Source organism: Calonectris borealis, chromosome 3 (genome assembly GCF_964195595.1).
Source record: "Calonectris borealis chromosome 3, bCalBor7.hap1.2, whole genome shotgun sequence".
NCBI lineage: Eukaryota > Metazoa > Chordata > Aves > Procellariiformes > Procellariidae > Calonectris > Calonectris borealis.
The window spans coordinates 105,017,492-105,034,997 of record NC_134314.1 but is presented as its reverse complement, the minus strand read 5'-3'; the positions used below and the strand labels follow the sequence as shown (position 1 = coordinate 105,034,997).

The 17,506-nt window shown below is 35.7% G+C and overlaps 1 protein-coding gene across 1 annotated transcript in view; it reads left to right on the top strand.

Moving 5' to 3' along the window:
* Window positions 1-17,506, top strand: part of USH2A (usherin) — a 391,128-nt gene that overhangs the window by 128,674 nt on the left and 244,948 nt on the right. The window contains exons 22-23 of the mRNA XM_075147080.1: window positions 11,165-11,295; window positions 17,307-17,433. Coding sequence (XP_075003181.1) covers window positions 11,165-11,295; window positions 17,307-17,433 — 258 coding nt within the window. The remainder of the gene's footprint in view (window positions 1-11,164; window positions 11,296-17,306; window positions 17,434-17,506) is intronic.

Sequence of the window (17,506 nt, the reverse complement as noted above, 5' to 3'; positions counted from 1 at the left end):
CATGCCATTGAAATGTCTTTATTCATGCTTATTTCTGCATCACCTTTTCTACTGATTGCACCAACGGATGTAGTTCAGAATTTAGAGATATACTTAGTTTCCTCCAAGTATTGATTAGAGTAATGAGAAAATCATGAACTCCTCACCATACATGGAAACGCACTGAAACACCAACAGGTATCACTGCTGGTGCTGCTTTGTGTATCAGTTGGCTTGTTACTTTTTCAGTTGCATCCTGACACACAGTGAAAAATCTCAGCTCGGATCCTCAGCTGAGGAGCAGCTAGCCCACCTGGGTAGGAGGAAGATGTTACTTCTGTGTTCCTCTACTGCCAGCATTGTTATCTACCATCCGGGTTGCCCAGGTGGGTGACTGCACACAGGACTTAGCATAATATCTGGCTATATCTATCCCCTGCGAGGTGTATTTGTCACATTAGCTGTATTACTGGATGTAGTACAGGAGTTCTTCCATGTCCACCAGATTCCACTGTATGACTTTCCTAAAAACCAGAGGAGGGGGGAGGGTTTGCGTTGTATTTATCACTCTGAAAGTATTTCATAGTGTGTGAATATTCAGCTGATAGATAAATGCTGTCTCGTTACCATGCTAGTTTTGTTTTATGCTTCTGTATGTGCTTAACTCTTACAGTGAGTGCAGGGGGTTGATTCTTGGGAATAAGCCAGACTACAAATCGATGATGAAACCTCCACAGCTGGCTTCCTGCACGGGGTCATGTTTTCTGTGGCACATTCTTTACAGAAGCTGGGCAGAGCAGAGAAGGTTGGTGAGAGTGGTGAATATGGCCTTGATGTATGATAAATAACATGAAATCCCCTGTTTGATTATTGGGCCATATAGTTATGGTGACACACCATGAAAGGAAAAGGAAATGATAACAGCAGCTGATGCTGAACAAGTGCTACAGGTGGTTCTCCCCTCCCTTCCCCCCCTCCCCGGTTCTGTTTTCAAAAGCAGTCCAGGGACTGTGCTATATGCATGCTGTATGCATGATAAATCTTTCCTTCTGTGCATTTGGAAACATTAGTGAGAGTAAGCAGGGGTCATACATACGCTAAAGTAATTTCTAACAGAAAATTGCTAGATTTCTTAGCTTCCCACACAGACTTGCCTCTGGTTTTTGCATATTGTAGATTATGCATAGCAGTTTGCTTTTACAGTAACAGAGCCAGCGTGTTAGCTTTATCCTGTTGACTTTCATGCCTCTAATCACATGGTCGTTTAAAGGCAGGAGGACTAAGGCCATCTTTCAGGATTGCAGCTAACCCTACACGTCCAGTGCAAGAGAGGTTGGATTGAACTTTTTTATTTCCATTCTGTGCTGGTCTGTAAGGGTGATGCTTTCCCTGAAACTGAACTTGAGGTGTTGAAGACAGGGTTTCGGTAGCTGTGGATCATATTCTAAGTAAGATATTCTGTGTAAGTGCTACAAAGTGTTTGGATATGTTTTAAGGGGACGTTTCATGCCAAACCCCATAAAGCACTTAATTTACAGAGTGTGCAGTTCCTAGGCACAGAGGCATATGGATAACAGAACAAAGTGTGATGGAATATTATTAACTCTTTCAAAGCAGGACCTGCTGCACTTTCAAGGCACAGTTCCATTAGGTGGCAAATAACTTAGAAGGCAATTCAACCACCTGAATTGATGCAGGTTGAGGAAATAATTGTTCAGTGTCAGCAGGTATGTCATGCTATATCTAGCACACTCTCCTGTAAATGTGAGAAAAGTGAGTTTGCTGTCTAAATATAAAACTTGCAACTGATCATTCCATTGAAATCCTTTTGTGAATTTAGTTCCTGCAAATAAAAAAATAGTTTTAGGCTTCCTCTGGAAAAGGTCATTATGTCTATAATAGTCAGGGGAAATACTGTCACAAATATTACTAGATTAAAACATTATTACTTCTCATTCTGAATTTGGCAGTTTTGTTGCAGTTTATTGGTCTACCTTAAAACTTTGCATTAACTTGGGTGTATTGTTAGCTTTTTTTGCAGTCCTTCCATGAGTAGCATTTGTTGCCGAGTTTGTAACTTGAAGCCATGCTTTTTGCTGAGTGTTTGCTCTGTGGTGTTGTATTTCTGTCTAAAAGGTTTTGTTTTTTTTTTTTTCCTCCTTGTTACATTTCCATTTTTGTCCTGTAGTATTCCTCAAGACACTCATTAGCTTATTTTAGTTATTCTTCCCTTCCGTATGTATGTTGTCTAATCAATAATCTTCTTCACTTGCTGCTGGATTTCCACCTTATTGTGCTTCCAGCTTCTGTGATGCTGCGTGATGGGATTCTGCCTTGGCTAGCGCACTGTTGTCTAAATTTGCTGTGTTTCAGATCATTACACTGACTTTAATTTTGATGTATTTTCATTTTACTCAGTCCTAGTCACACTCTTTTCCCTTGATCAGGGAATTACTCTCTGTGCAGTGTTACATTTGTACTACTGCTGAAAATACTAACTAAAGGCTTATAATTGAAGTGCTATTTACGACTACTAACCTCCAGCTCATTTCTCTGTGATGTTGACCTTTTATAGATTGCACTGGTGTAAATCTTTGAAGTGATTCTTCTTGTCATCATATTTCTAGTAATTATGACTTGCATTGCATTAACACCTAGAAGCCTCTCCCACCTTACCCTTGTTGCATAAGATGGCCTTTTTTATGCATTAATTCACATACAAGTAAGAGAATACAGTTCTTTCTCTAAAGAATTTATCCTGAAATGAAGACGAATGCTTGCCTCTATTTCCATACTTTAAATATCATAGTTTGAATTCATGAAATTGCTCAGAAAGGATTCTTACTCCTAGAAATTATTGTCTTCCTTTTCTAACAAAATCAGAGCCTGTTGAACTTCTTTCCAGCCTACGTAAAGGTAAATAAACAAACATAAAGATTACAGCTATTATTTGAGAGAGGCCACATTTGAGTAAAATTTTCTCAAATTTTGTTCAAATTGAACAATAACAGCAAAGAAAGCATTAGCTGAATTTTTGGGCAGATGTTTCCTCTTTGTTCATACTTCAATATTAAGAGCAACACAGAAACAAACTTGCAGCTGATTCTTGCCCCAAGCAGGACCTGACTCCTAGAATTTCATGATTACTGTTATTATTTCTATTCTGGTAGATATGGTCTGAAAAAATAATGCTTGTGGTCAGATGTATGCTTGTTGTTTGTTGGTTGGATGTATGCTGCTTCTATACTGTCCCAATGTACACAAGTGGAAGACAGTTATGAATTGTGTTCCTAGGCTTGCTTAATAAATGAATTTGAGTCAGGACGCTAGTTTCTTTAATGATTGTATTGCTTAAAACCTCTGTGTAAAAAACTGGATGTTGACTCTAATGGCAGAGGAATGCTAACAGATAATGTATCATCTGCATCTCCATATCAGGTTTCACCCTGATCTCTCATATATATTTTTCTGAGGGCTTCATTTATTTATTTAGATACATCTAAGTAGTCAGACTGTCCAGTTCCTTTTGGGTCTTGCTAAACTCTCAGATACTTCTTGTGTCAATATTTTGCAGATTGTCCTAATGACATGTCTCTTTTCACTGGGAAGTTGTAAAGTGCCTGTGATAAGGTACATCTTTGCTTTGAACTTCTTCCCTTTTACTTCCCTTGAATGCTATCTTGTTTATGTGTTGAATGTGTGTTGGAAAGCTTCTCTGTTCCCTGTCTGCCTTTCCTGGACAATCTCATATGCTTGTATTATGTCTTCCTTGTGCACTAAGTGAAGCAATCCAGTCTTTTTTGCTTTACCTTCATATGGGAGTATTCTCGTGCCATGATCAATCTTGCTCTGAGCGAGTTTTATTTTAAAGGACTACTTTGTATAAATATAGTGTCTTTGATGTATAAAGTATCATTTATTTATTTTTTCCATGGTATAAAGAACTGATTGGACAGGTCTGGAATGGCCCGGTTAATTCTAAACTGCAGCTATTGATGTGCAGAGTAATATTAATACGGACTGAGAATCTGCTCTTTAGGGAAGTCTTGTGATGTTCTGCATAATATGCAGTATCTGGAAGAGGTGAGACTAATACCCTTTTTTGGATATATTGGTGTTTCTCAAATGTCAGTAAATACCTAGTGTCTGGGTAATTTTTCTGACTACATGTGAGCATTTTGCTGATTTTGTATCTATTTAAGGCTATGGAGAACAAAACAGTAACGAATTTTTCAAACATTAAACAACCCTACACAAGTGATACTGGCCACCATTCTTCAGGAAGGAATATGGAGGCAGGGGGTTTAAATGATGGTTCTTGAGTGATATACCTCTGTCATTGGCTGAGTACAGACTCAAGGTCTCCTAATTTTGAATCTCTTGATTTAACCACTAGGTATTACACTATTCCTGAAAAAGAATCACTCTAAGTGAGGGGATAAAATGCTATTAATACATCATATCTTATCAAATGACTTTAAACTTATCTTAGCTTTCTTTTCATGAAGGTTTGCTGTAAATCTTTCTTACTAGGGAGTAGCAGGACTTGTGTCCTTGCTAAAAGGAGAAGATTGATTTACTACATTCATATGGAACCGGCAGTTTCCTATGAGTATGCAATAATGAATTGGAATATCCTATAGCTTTTACCCCGGGCAACACTTTGGGAGACCTTAAAGACTGGAATGTGTTACAGAAGTCCATTTGATAGAAACTTATAAATGTATGTCTTCTGCATAGTATAACAGCATAACAAATCTTTTAGTATGTGTGGTATTCTTATTCTTCAAATACTCTAATTGATTGTTCATTGGGCTCAGTCAGCCAAAAGTGGAGAGAAACTTTGTACAGACATCATTAGTTTTTCTCCATTTAAAGATTAATCATGAAGAGCTCTGGCTCTTTAATTCTGTAATTTGTATATTTAATGGGCTGCTGCAGAATCTATGACAGTAATTAGCATAGCCTGAAAACTCATTAATACGCAACAACATGATTAATGCAGCATTAATGCAAACATGACTGAAGTTATTTGGGTTATGTAGTAAGAAGATTAAAGCTAAAATGTCCTGTTTGTTTTACCAGTAGTGGGTATAATGGGGTAGCAAGCAAAATAAGAAAAAACAGGTATCAAATTAGTCATTTTAGTGTAAAAGAAATACTCAACTCTCATCAAGAGGATTTGGGGTTTTGCCTGGTTGTTGATTTCCACAAGAAGTGTTACATATTTCCCCCTTTCATTCATTCATCATATTGTGTATTTACACTTGTTCAACCTTCTAGTTTAACTTGGATTTTTGGCAGTTTGAGGTATTAAGACTATATAAAAAAAAGTCTTCAAGTTGTGTCATTCTGAATCAACTTAGACTTTTTCAAAATATGGGGGTTTTGTACAGACTAATTTTAAAAGCAATGGATTTTCAGCTTCTCTTGGTTTTACTATCACCACAAAAGAAAAGGGGCTGCTGATCTGCAATTGGACACTCCAGTTACAGCTCGGAAAAAGTTTAGGAAAAATTTTCTGTGTGTTTGTGTGCACATATATATGTGTGTGTATATATACATAGGTATGTGACTTTTAAGAATATATTTTAAATTTCTGCTAAAAAACCAAAGCAACTTAAAAATGGACAGCATTACTTCGATTGATGGAATTAGTAACTCAGTTTAATGTTTGTGATGATGAACTTCAAAAACATTTTCAAAAACATTAAGGTAACAGTGAAATATGTAGCCTGATCCTGTATCAAAGACAACAAAAGATCTTGGACAGATTTGGGAAGAATCCAGAAAGCTATAGACCATCAAATAGTGTGAAGAAGAACTTGTATTGAGCAGAGGATCTTCATGAGTATGTCAAGGAAAGTGTCTACTGAGCTCCTTCTTTTCCTCTAATTCCATTGTCCATTTTGTGAAACTGCTTTAAATACTGATCCATTTTTGTGAAGTCTCCCTTCTTATTTTTTGGAAGATGTATTTTCTTATTAAAAATACATTTTAAAATGTGTTTTAGCTATTGTAATGGCATGTAGCATGCAGAATCACTTTCACAGAGAGAATAATGACTAAATATTAATTAAATGGAAGTGTATAGTAACTGAGAGTTTTACACCCCATCTATCCCCTTCCCAGTTAAAAACAAATTTTGTTTTGTAATTTCTGTGGAAAAATGTACTTTGATTAGGCAAAAACGTTTGTACACAGTCTTAATGTTAAGTAAATGCTTAACATTTGTCATCCTGAAGGGACTGCTGAGAGCCTAATGCTGTAGTCAAAATTTTATATACAATTTCTATTCATTTTAGTTGGCATTATGCACAAATAAGGGCTTTAGTAAACATAAAGGGATCTCTTTGCCAACAATTTTCTGTTCATTTGATTGGAATGTACAATTATACAATTATTTACACCATTTCATATAAAGATATCGGTAGAATGAAAATACAAATGGTGTTTGTACAATTGCACAATCCTGGGAGAAATGGCACTGAAAATGGATGTGCTTCACAGATTATGCAAAAGTCATTTCTAATAATGCTTTGTGATTTTCCAGATATTAGGAGGTTTGGGGTTTTTTTTTTATTTTTTCCAACTGTAATGTACACTGTTTTCCTAAGTCCGCAAAGAAAATGTTCGTAATATGCTAGGGTATCTAGTTATTAATCTTACTTTTAATCTTATGCATATCTGTTGGTATTTGATGTATTTATGAAAATTAAACTAACGGTATTCTTGCTGATCGCATCCAGGTTGGAAATACATTGATATGGCTGTTCTTGTCACTTTTGGTCAGATTTGCTCCTGTGGTTATATATAGGTTTCGGTGAAGGGGCATGGGACTTTTGAGACTTGTAGCAACTTCTATGTATTTAATAAGTCTAATCTTATATTTGTTGGCTATTTTGAGCTGGACTCCGAACATCCAGTTGTAGAGAAAGGTACTTTACAAGTGTTTTGACTGAGTGCGTGGGACAAAGATTAGTCTTAAGTAAGTCACTTTGCTGAAATCTCTCAGCTGTTACTGTAAAAGATGTCTTCAATTACCTTGCCCCTCTGCCTACATTCTCCCCTCAACTCTTCTCCCCCAAAATTTTAAAGTCAAAAGACATTTTTTGAGTACTTTGAATGTTGTTGTATTTTGAAATGCTGACTTTTTTTTTTTAAACTACATTCAATTCAGTTAAATTGGAAAGGTGTTTCACAGGAAGTAAAACCTCTTTAGTTTGAGTGAATAAAGTTTCTTGGTCAAAAAATCCTATTTTTAACTTTTTATTTTGTAAGAAAAAATGTTTAACGTTAGTCAGAAGTTAATCTTATTTCTATAACACTTATAAATTGTTAGTATATGTCATGCTAATCTAGGAGCTGTTCTAATTAATTCATTTTTTCCCCATGACTACCAACTGGCTGTTCTAAACTCAAAATAATCCCGTGTGCTCTGTAAACTTGCTTTAAGCAAAAATGCAGGCAGCCTCTGAAGAGCACACTCTTGCCTGTCGAATACTTCTGCGCAGATCTTGCTAGCTATGTTGAATTGCGGCAGAAGAATCTAAATCCAGATGTGAATCTGAGTCTGAATCTGAAATGTTGCTGAAGTTCTCAGACTTGCAAACCTTACATGAGGGAGGCAAAGAGGGGATATAAAAATCGTTTCATATGCATTTTCTGTATTAGACAAAAAGCTGGGTTCTAACTCGTCTGACGTTACTGTAATAGTATATCTTTTTCATTTTAGTATCAGCCTGTTACTAAAAGGAACTCTGAAAACGATGTGTACTCGCAGGGTAGCATGCTGATATTGCTGCTCAGTTTAGTGCCTTTAAAATGCCCGCATTGGTCACTGGCATCCTCATTCCTCTACTAACCTGGATGTGCCATCTGTGAAACTAGGATAAAAATCTAATCACAATCCACTACTGCATAAGTTGAAGCTATGTAGATCCTTATAGAGGGTAGAGTCTGCCCTAAAACACTTTGGGATACTTTAAAACATTAATAATAACGTTAGTAATTTATTCTACTTGTCCTTTTATTACTGTGTTTTCTTCTTTTTGTCTTTTATGTTCACTGTATACAGTGCTTGCATTATATTTTGTACAATGCCGTTATAATTAAAGAAATTCAATTACAGAAATTGAAGAAATTTATTTATAATTAAAAGGAATTCTGACAGCTTCTCCAATTGCGGCTATAATTTGAAATGGAATTAAAGATTTTATTTGAATGACATACATTAATGTTTAATTTGTAGTAGAATTTCCTGTTGGTTTTTACCCCAGGAATGATAACAACTCCTTGAGGACCAATCATTTTTGTCACATAAACAGGCCTGTTAGGTGAATTCTTCAGTTGCAATTCAAGATTCAGTTGATTAAAAGTACATTCGTACTATGCCCCACAGGTGGTCATATTTTCCATCCAAGATTTAGTAACCTCAGTAGTGTGGCTGAGATGTGGTTTCCGTATATGACAAATTACAGAAGTAGATATAATGTCACTATTTTATTTACGTTTCTATTTATCTGTTATATTTAACATTGAAGGTAAGGTTTTAGATGTGCATATTGACATAGTAGAAACAAGTCTTTGAGAAACTTTCTTGCAAAATGTCCCTTCCCCTCCCCCCCCCCCAAAAAAAAAAAAAAAAGGAAAGTTTTTCTGGTGATCCAATGTGATTTTCAAGTTCTGTGAAATTTTTCAGATTTTCAAAGGAAAGCTTTCTGTGTTCAGGTTAAGATCCATTTTCAGTGCTTAGTGTCAACAAGGCGGAAAAATGACATACACCTAGCTGTTACAAGTCTGAATGGGATTTCTGGCTATGTTTTGTTTTGACCAACTTGAACTTGAGAAAGCTTTTCAGATTTTTTTCTTTAATTAGTATGTTCCTGTGAAAAATATTAATTTCACAAGTTTTTATCTTCCAGTGAAAATATTATCTATGGGGCAGAAGTTTGCTTAGTATTTGGTTTCTCATTGCACTCACTTCTAGAAATACAAGAAAATATTAATATTGAGGTATGAAAGTACTTATTTAGAGCTAGCTTATAGGAACTTCCTTATTTCAAGAGAAACTCCAAAGATACCTGAACTTAAAGGGGCAGAGTCCTTTTCTGAATTGTGTAATAGGTGACAAATGACTTTAGAAAAATTTGCCGTGTGGGCTATGACTGAAAACGATGGTTCCTGACTCATCAATACTTTATATGAAGCTGTGGCAGCTCTGCAGGCAGGAATTAAGGTTTGTAAGCCTCTTCAATGTCCAAAGAAGAAAGAAAGCTCCTGCATAACATTTGAAAACTTTTAGAATTACTGCAATATTACCATTATGAACCATTTAATTTATATTTTCTAACACAGCGTTACAAAATGTTTTTTTACAGAAACTCAATTGGTTTTTTTGTGTTTGTCCTTCCGAATTAGGTGTGAGGAGGGACCCTCTGGTCTTCAAAAATGTCTTTTGGCAGCTTGATAAAAATACTGGCAGCTTGTTAAATTAACTGTGCTCTCCAGTGCTGGGATTAGAGGCCATCAGTTTCCCCCTCTCCAGCAGATACTGCAGCTGGAAATACCTGGAACCTCAAAGCACAGCAGTAGCGGTTCTTTCTGAGCCAGGCAAAGCTATGCTTTTCCTTAAGTGTATGGACACTATTTATTGAGTTTTTTACTTGCTGGGCGTTACTTGTGTACAACTGCTTTTTGCAGGTATTTTAATAGCGTTACTGATTTTCATTGCCTAGAGAATATGTTTCATATCTGGGAGTGTTGCATGCCATTTGCAGGAAATAATTTATGTGATTAGGAAATGGGGTCAAAGGATGTTTCTTATAGGTATAGGTAATTTATAAGATCTAGTATGAATGTGCATCAGAATTATAATTCTTCAATTTTTTTTTAAATATGGATGCTGTCTACAAGAAAAACTTTTGTCACTTACTGTTTTCTGCCTGACATAAGATAGTGAAAGTACATGTGAAAAGACTGAATAGTTTGATGGAGTTGGCAAAACCCAATAAATTATCCTGTTCCTTAAAAAGCATTTTACACAGAAATGTCATGGATGTGTATAGTATAGGTAGATGTTGCTATTGCTGCCTTTTCATTTCCCTTTTCAAAAAAATTAGTACAGTAAAGGCATGACTCCACCATAGGCTCAGCCTGCGATATCTGGGTTTACATGTTAGAAAAGTTGAGCTAAATTGGACATATGGTTTTGTAATTTTCTTGTTTGTTTCTGTAAGATGATGTTCCAGGAGATAGCTTAAAAGGAAGGTATTATAGTCATAAAAGATTGGTGGTTATCCAAAACTTGTTTATTCATAATTATACTTCTCCAAACTGGATACATAATTTATGAATTGTTTCATTAATGTGTCCTTAGATAGTTACTGAGTAAGTTTATACCATGGACAACAATATTCCAATATTTACAAGCTGTGTAATTAGCTTGTTGTTTTGATATTTTATTTGTGGTAAAAAGTAATGTAAAAAACCTTTTTTTTTTTCTTGTATGTCATTTGAATGACATTTCATGTGCTGTCATTTTATCAGAAACCAAATGGAGGACTATTGATAATGATCTGGAAAGTTCTTAATTAAGCTTAGTTCATCAATTGTTCCTTGGGATATGCCCAATTTTTGTAAAAACTTGTTCTTTTTCAGGTGTTCTTTGTGCACTTAGATATATATATTTATAAAAGAATATATATAAATATACATATAAATACCTGTGTGTGTGTATATATCTATCTTTTGGAACCAAACCTCCACTATTCTTCATAGAAATCCTTCCATGCAGGAAGCTCATTCCTACTTCACGAATAGAAATGCTAAGGGACAAGTGAAAATCCACGTGCAAAACATCAACTATTAGAATAGTATGCTAATATTTGAATTACAGTTTTTTAAGAAAAAAGGTACTGAACAGCATAAGTCACAATTTCATATCTTTTTTACAGATGAGTGAGGGCTCTGAAATCACAGACATTTGTCTCAAATGCTGATTCAGTCTGGATTAGTAAAATTTCTCCTGCAATGCCTGGTAGGGGTTTTAGGTGAACAAAACTTCCATGATTTTGGTTTGCCATTTTATTGCTATTTTTAAAACAACTTTTTGTTTGTAATTACACTGTTAGAATGCATAAGAACCATTTTTGGCATTAACCATCTGCTTGCTTTTTCTAACCAGGTATTAAAGTGAAATTTAGAACCCAGGAACCTGACGGTTTGATTCTTTTCTCTGCATCACCTGGGAATCAAGAGGAATACATTGCACTTCAACTGAGGAGTGGGCGTCCTTACTTTCTTTTTGATCCACAGGTACAACAAAAGACAGGATCCTATACATATAGCCTATATTATTTCTTTCAGTACTTCTTTACATACTTATCCTTTTTTTTTTTTAATTATTTAATTGATACAAGTTAACTGGCTCTTCAGAACCCTTAAGTAACTGGAAATTTTGGTGAGAGAAACACTGAAACACTAAAGCTTTGCTCATTTTTTATGTTTGCCACAATTCATTACTTTATTTTTGCATTTTTATGGGTTGGGTTTTTTTGTCAGTACCAGCAAACACGACTGCAGCTTAAAATACCAAGGTTTCAAAGGTGGGCAGAACTAGTTTTTGAATTAGCAAATAAAGGTTATTTATTTTTTAGTCAATTATTTTTAAGCCTCCCATCTTGAGACTTTGTCTTTTCCTACCAAAATCAGCGTGTTGCCATTAATGTGATGAAAGTAGTCTCTCAGTTCTAGTAATAATGACCATAGCAAAGACATAAATAATGAGGGAAATATTATCAAATAAATTCCACAAAATTAAAAACAAGGCCACATTCATTGCATTCCTGTTTTGGGTATTTTCCGTTTTCTCTGCACCCCAAAACGGGGTCTCTTCATGGAATAAAAAAGCATTACACTCTCATTTATATTTCATAAGTATGCAAGAAACTGTAAGTAATTATGGGATTTTCTAATGATATTGGCAGAACGTGGTATCGAACGTATCCATATACGTGCATTCTTTTCATAAGGTTACCCCTGCCTCTGTGCTGCTGGAAGGCCTGGTCACTCTATCAGCCCTATCTTCCGTCACGCCTCAGTGTCTAATTATGTGATTGGCGTTGTGTCCACTACTCCGGGGGGTTGAGTAGAAATGCTTACTGGTATGAAATGGTGGGGATTTAGAGATTTGATGATCCACTGTCAACCTTTGCTGCCTGAGCTCTGCCGTGGTCCAGGCACTGTGCTCCGTGAACACGCAGAGGTGGTGTGCAGCAGTGAAACTTCTCCTCAGCTCTGGAGAATCTGTAGCGGAGGCATGGTGCTACGCAGAGGCTAGCGTGGGTGCGATCCCCGTGCTAGAAACCCTTAAATCTGCTTCTGTCCCCAAGATAGAAATTTCTATTATTTTCAGAATTTACACACATGCTTTATCAGCTTTTCCTTGCTGCAAACTGAATCCGTGTGTACTTCAATTTTTGGGACGATGCTTAACGTTGTTATTGTTGCCTCATCCACATTTTAATAGGTACTAGTTCTGTTTTATCTCTTTTACACTTATACCTTCACTCCACCGAAAAGGAATTTTTATTTCCTTTGCAAGATCTTTCTAGGTGTAATAGTTTGATTTTGTTGTTGTTGTTGTTTGTTTTAATGGGAGTGGATATCTTTCAACTAGTATTTTAGTGCTTCAAATAGTACTCCAAGCCCTCCTAGCAGATTTCTACCTTCTGAAGTAGCTTTATGTCAGCTAGGTTGGACTCATTTCCTAGAAAATGTTGTATTTGTTTGGATTTTCGGTATTTGGGGGACAGGTCAGAGGGTGACTGGTTTGGAGCTTTTTCTTTCTTTTTCTTCTTTTTATCCCTTTTTTCCCCTGTCTTTTAACTGCCTTGTCCATATTCAGTCCTTAGAGCTTCTCCGTTCAACAATATTTTCAATAGTTACTATCTTGAATTTTAACAAATTGTTTATGAATATATCTTTGTTTATCTTAGTGTTTCATTTGAATCAGCTTGGGACAACTCTGTCCCATGCTGATTTTTATGACCATCACTTCCATATTGTTCCCTCTTCTTACAAAGTCTAAAATAGCCTATATTGCTGGTTCAGTGACTGTAGGAAAAAAACCACAAAACACTTTCATTCAAAGCATTCAGGAATAGTGTAGGTCTTAACATTTGATTTACTATAGATATATCTTGAAAGCTAATGTTTTTTAATTTCTCATTAATAACGTGGAAAAGATTCCTGTGCCTTCTCAGATTCAGAAGTAGGGAACTATGGCCTACATCAATATAATTCTTTTAGTATCTTTCTCTAAAACGTTTACCTGTGAAAATTCAGTTATAAAAATTTTTCAGTCTTTTGTATCCTTAATATGCTATGCTACCTTACTATCTTTACCTTTGTTTCTATGTTTTCTACGTAGTTTGTTTCTTTTTTCTTCCTGCCATTATTTGCTATTCCTATCCTATAACATCTGGTATCATGTTCTTTAGCAGCATTTCTTAATTCTTCATTTGCGCATCACAGTTTGCATTAGTATGCAAATGTTTTAGTTACTTCTTATTGATATTATGTGGTTTCTAACCAGGTTATATGCATTGTTTTCTCTAATTATGGTTGTGGCATATATGATAAGCATTTATGGCCCTGCCTCTGTGCTCTTCTATTAAAAACTGCAAAAATTCTTTTTGATGACAATTGTGTCTCTGCTGCTTTTTATCTAGAGCAGTCTGGTGTAATATTCTGTGCTCCCTTCCAGCTGTGTCCTGTTGCAGGTTAATTATTTTTACCCTTAGTCCTTTCAGGATTCTGGTATGTATCTTTGCTCATGATCAGCAGCGTGTTTCCTCTTTGTTGTGTCTGCTCTGGGGATAGTCCTGCCAAGTCGTCTCAGTGGGGAGTCTTCAGCAGCCTAACTTCTTCCTTCTCTTAGTGCTAATTTCAAATCCTTTTCTTCCTGTCCGTTCATACTTCTCTCAACTTTATGTACACCACCATTCATTTAGCTGTTGTCTGACGATCTCTTGTCTCCTTTTTGTGTTGTCTAGCTGCTCGTATTTTCCTTCCATATTGTTTTACTGTCATTCTTTGCAGGTCCAGGAAGCATGAGTTTTTTACTAACAGATGTCTTCCTCGGTCTTGTCCGCATAATCAAATTGTTCCATAGACCTTCCTCCAAACTCTGTGTGTCTGCAAACCTTCAGCTGTCCGTGGAGTTTCTTCTCATCATAATGGCTTTAAATCCACCCCTGAACTACACAATCAACTCTAGCTAAATTTATAGTTATCTTTCAGTGGCTACAGGTCATTTGTTCTACCCTTTTTCCCAGGGAAGCACTGCATATTTTATACAAAGTGAAATCACTTACAGTGGAAATTTAAGGCCAATCTGGAGCACCATTTTCCTTAGTGATTAGCACAGTCTTCTGAGGATAGAGTATCGGGATTCTTCTCACAATATGGAGTGAACTGAATCCAGCTCTTCCATTTTAGAAGATGGTCCATTTACTAAACTTTACAGAAAAAAGCAGAAACACTCGTTACTTTTCTTGTTGCCTGTGGTTTGTGCAGAGGCCAAAGTAGTAGGCACAGTCTGAGGGTGAGTTTTCACTCCCAAAAAAAGGAGGACGGAGAATACCTAGCTATGAATCCCCACTATATCTTGCTGCTTGGCCTTGGCAAAACTTCAGTACTTGTTCACCTTCTCCGTTGTAGGAGTTTGGGCACTGAAATAACTTGACTGGGAGAAGTGTAGTTGCATTCAGACTTTGGCACCTAGACGGTATCTTTGAGGATCCATATTTGTGATGTTTCTACATATTTTCATGAGTGTAATCTTCAGCATGAAGAGCCACAAAGATTCATATTTATTTAGTTATTACTGAGAGCTACTAAATATTAAGATTTATTGTATGGCTTGGCAAAATAATCCAGATTTGGTTCCCTATGTGTGATTTCCAAAATGCATAACAAGCCATTTCACAACAGGATATTTGAATATGATCACGGAGTCACTCGAGTAGTTCTGGATAAAATATCATACAGAGGCCTCCAGTGTAGTGCATGCTGAACCCTGAACACCGTCTTTTTTTTTTTTCTTTTTTCTTTTTTTTTTTTCCCCCCTGAAATGAGGCACAGGTTAGCACATATGGTTGTGTGGTCCCAGATTGAATTGGTTACAAATAAATGTGGTTTGTGATGTATAAAACTGTTAATGCTCTAGACTGTTGCCAAACATAATATGAAGAACCACTTATTCAGGCACCTGATCTTTAGAATGCAGCATCGTTTGTAACAATTTTAACGCTAACTAAGTACACTTTGATGAGACAGCATTTAATAAAATGCTCATTAATTTCATCATTAGCAAGGGTATGCTAAGAAGTAAGCCAGTTTCTTATGTCACGCCCAATTAGCATCCCATGCTAGTAATCCCATTAGTATTGTTGAATTCACTAATGGAAAAACTAATGGGCATGCTACCAGGGCACATTAATTGGGCATGACACCAGTTCTGGTTTTAATTATTAAACTACGATAATGAAATGTGTGTTTGTAAAATATTAAAATGTTGAAATAGGAGAGAAGACAATAAAAAATAGTATATGAAGAAGTGCACATTAGTATGTAAGGATATATAGCTTTGTATTGTTATCATGGGACAGAGGGCTCATGTACAAACTGCCTCAGTACCAAGATGTTGGCTGAATGGAGAAGGAAACATGCTGTAAATACTAATGGGAAATTATTTTTTCTGTAATCCTGTACGTATATATACATCCTATATATTTCCATATATAGGATACACAATGATAGTCCCCAATTAAAAATGTACTGTAAAATGTAATAATTATATATCTATAATAATTACGTATCTATACGCTGACAAGCAATTTCTAATAGATGCATATCACTAAAGGCAGAATACTAAATTTTAACAAGACCTTTTTAGTATGAATCACAATAGGTGGTTGTTTTTATCAACAGGTTTTCTTCATATGCATAACTCTAAGGTCCTTGAGCTGGAAAGAGTACTGGAAGATCTGGAAAAAAAAAATTGGAACTGTCTGATGTGCTACTGCAAAGTAACAAGCTAGACCCCCAAATTATAAGGAATCTTTTATTTGCCTTTTACATATTTTTTGGAGATTGTTTTTTTGAAGCCTGTCTTAATCCATGAAGTAACTGCAGAGCTCGTGATGCTTTAATATCATGTAGTGCCTATGCAAAGAAATGTTTTTCCGTTCAGTAGTTGCCTGCTACGTCGGACAATTCTATTTTGTGAATTCAACAGAATAACTTTGAGTTCCCACATAGTTCAAGTACAGTATAAGGTCCTGAGACGATATTACAGGAATTATTGGGAAGTTAGAAGACTATTTGGATATAAATCTCAGGAAAATTCTTGAAATAAATACATTAATTTTATTTTTGTGGCATCATTATATGAATTTAATAGGCTATTTTGGTTGTTTACAGTCTTGAGATTTTGGTTTGGCAACAGCATCTGTTATATTCCTCTTACTCAGCAATTCAGAAAAGATTTCTCTGTGTTTGGTCATGGATGCCTCTAAATTCACCCTCTCATATAATTATATTTTTTGTTTTAATAAAACCAGGTAAAAATTATAGTTAAATTTAATAACATTTTTACAAGCATCCCTTGTATGGTAAAAACATCCTCAATGACTACCTTCTGGTTTTTTTTTTTTTCTGAATCTTTTGGTGTATGACCTTTTCCTTCATAAATGTGTTATATTCTCTCACCTAAAAATTCAAGTTCCTTTGATAACAGGTTAACAGGGACAGAACATATATCTTCATACTATCCTACAAATAAACCTCTTTCTTGGGTCCTTTCCTATAGACAGGCACTGCAGCCAACAATCCTGATATGCAGTTGCTTTCTGTGGATGGCACATTGAGTCATGGCCATCAAACTTTACAACCACAGCAATCCATGAAGTAGTTAAATAGAGACTTCATTAAAAAAATAAATAATAAAAAAAAAAAATCTGAGTGACATGACCCTTAGTAATTTGTGCCTCATCCTCGTCTTTATCAGGGGAACTACACAGGGTTTTCTATTTTTAATAGAAACTGAACTGGATCCTTGATCCCTCATTTATTATTTGAGAAGGTTAATTTAGTGGGGAAATCAGTCCTAAACATCATTCAGTATTCCGAAAGAAGTTAAACAGAGGACTTTTGTCTTTATTTTTAGATGTTATATACCACAGAGTGGTATGAAGAGTAAGGTATAATTCTAAATCTTACCTTCATAATATTCTAAATCAGATTCTTCTGTTAATAAAAAGGGATCTGCGGTAGCAGTCACTCCAACTAATGATGGTGGAAAAGAATACAATGATAACAGTTGGCACCAAATAATTGCTACGAGAATTCAAGCACTGGGAAACATCACAGTGGATGGGCAGTACACAGGTAATCAATCCAGTTCCATTTTGCTTTATTTGGGTATTACTCAGGGTGTTGCTCACTTGCTTACTTTTCCACT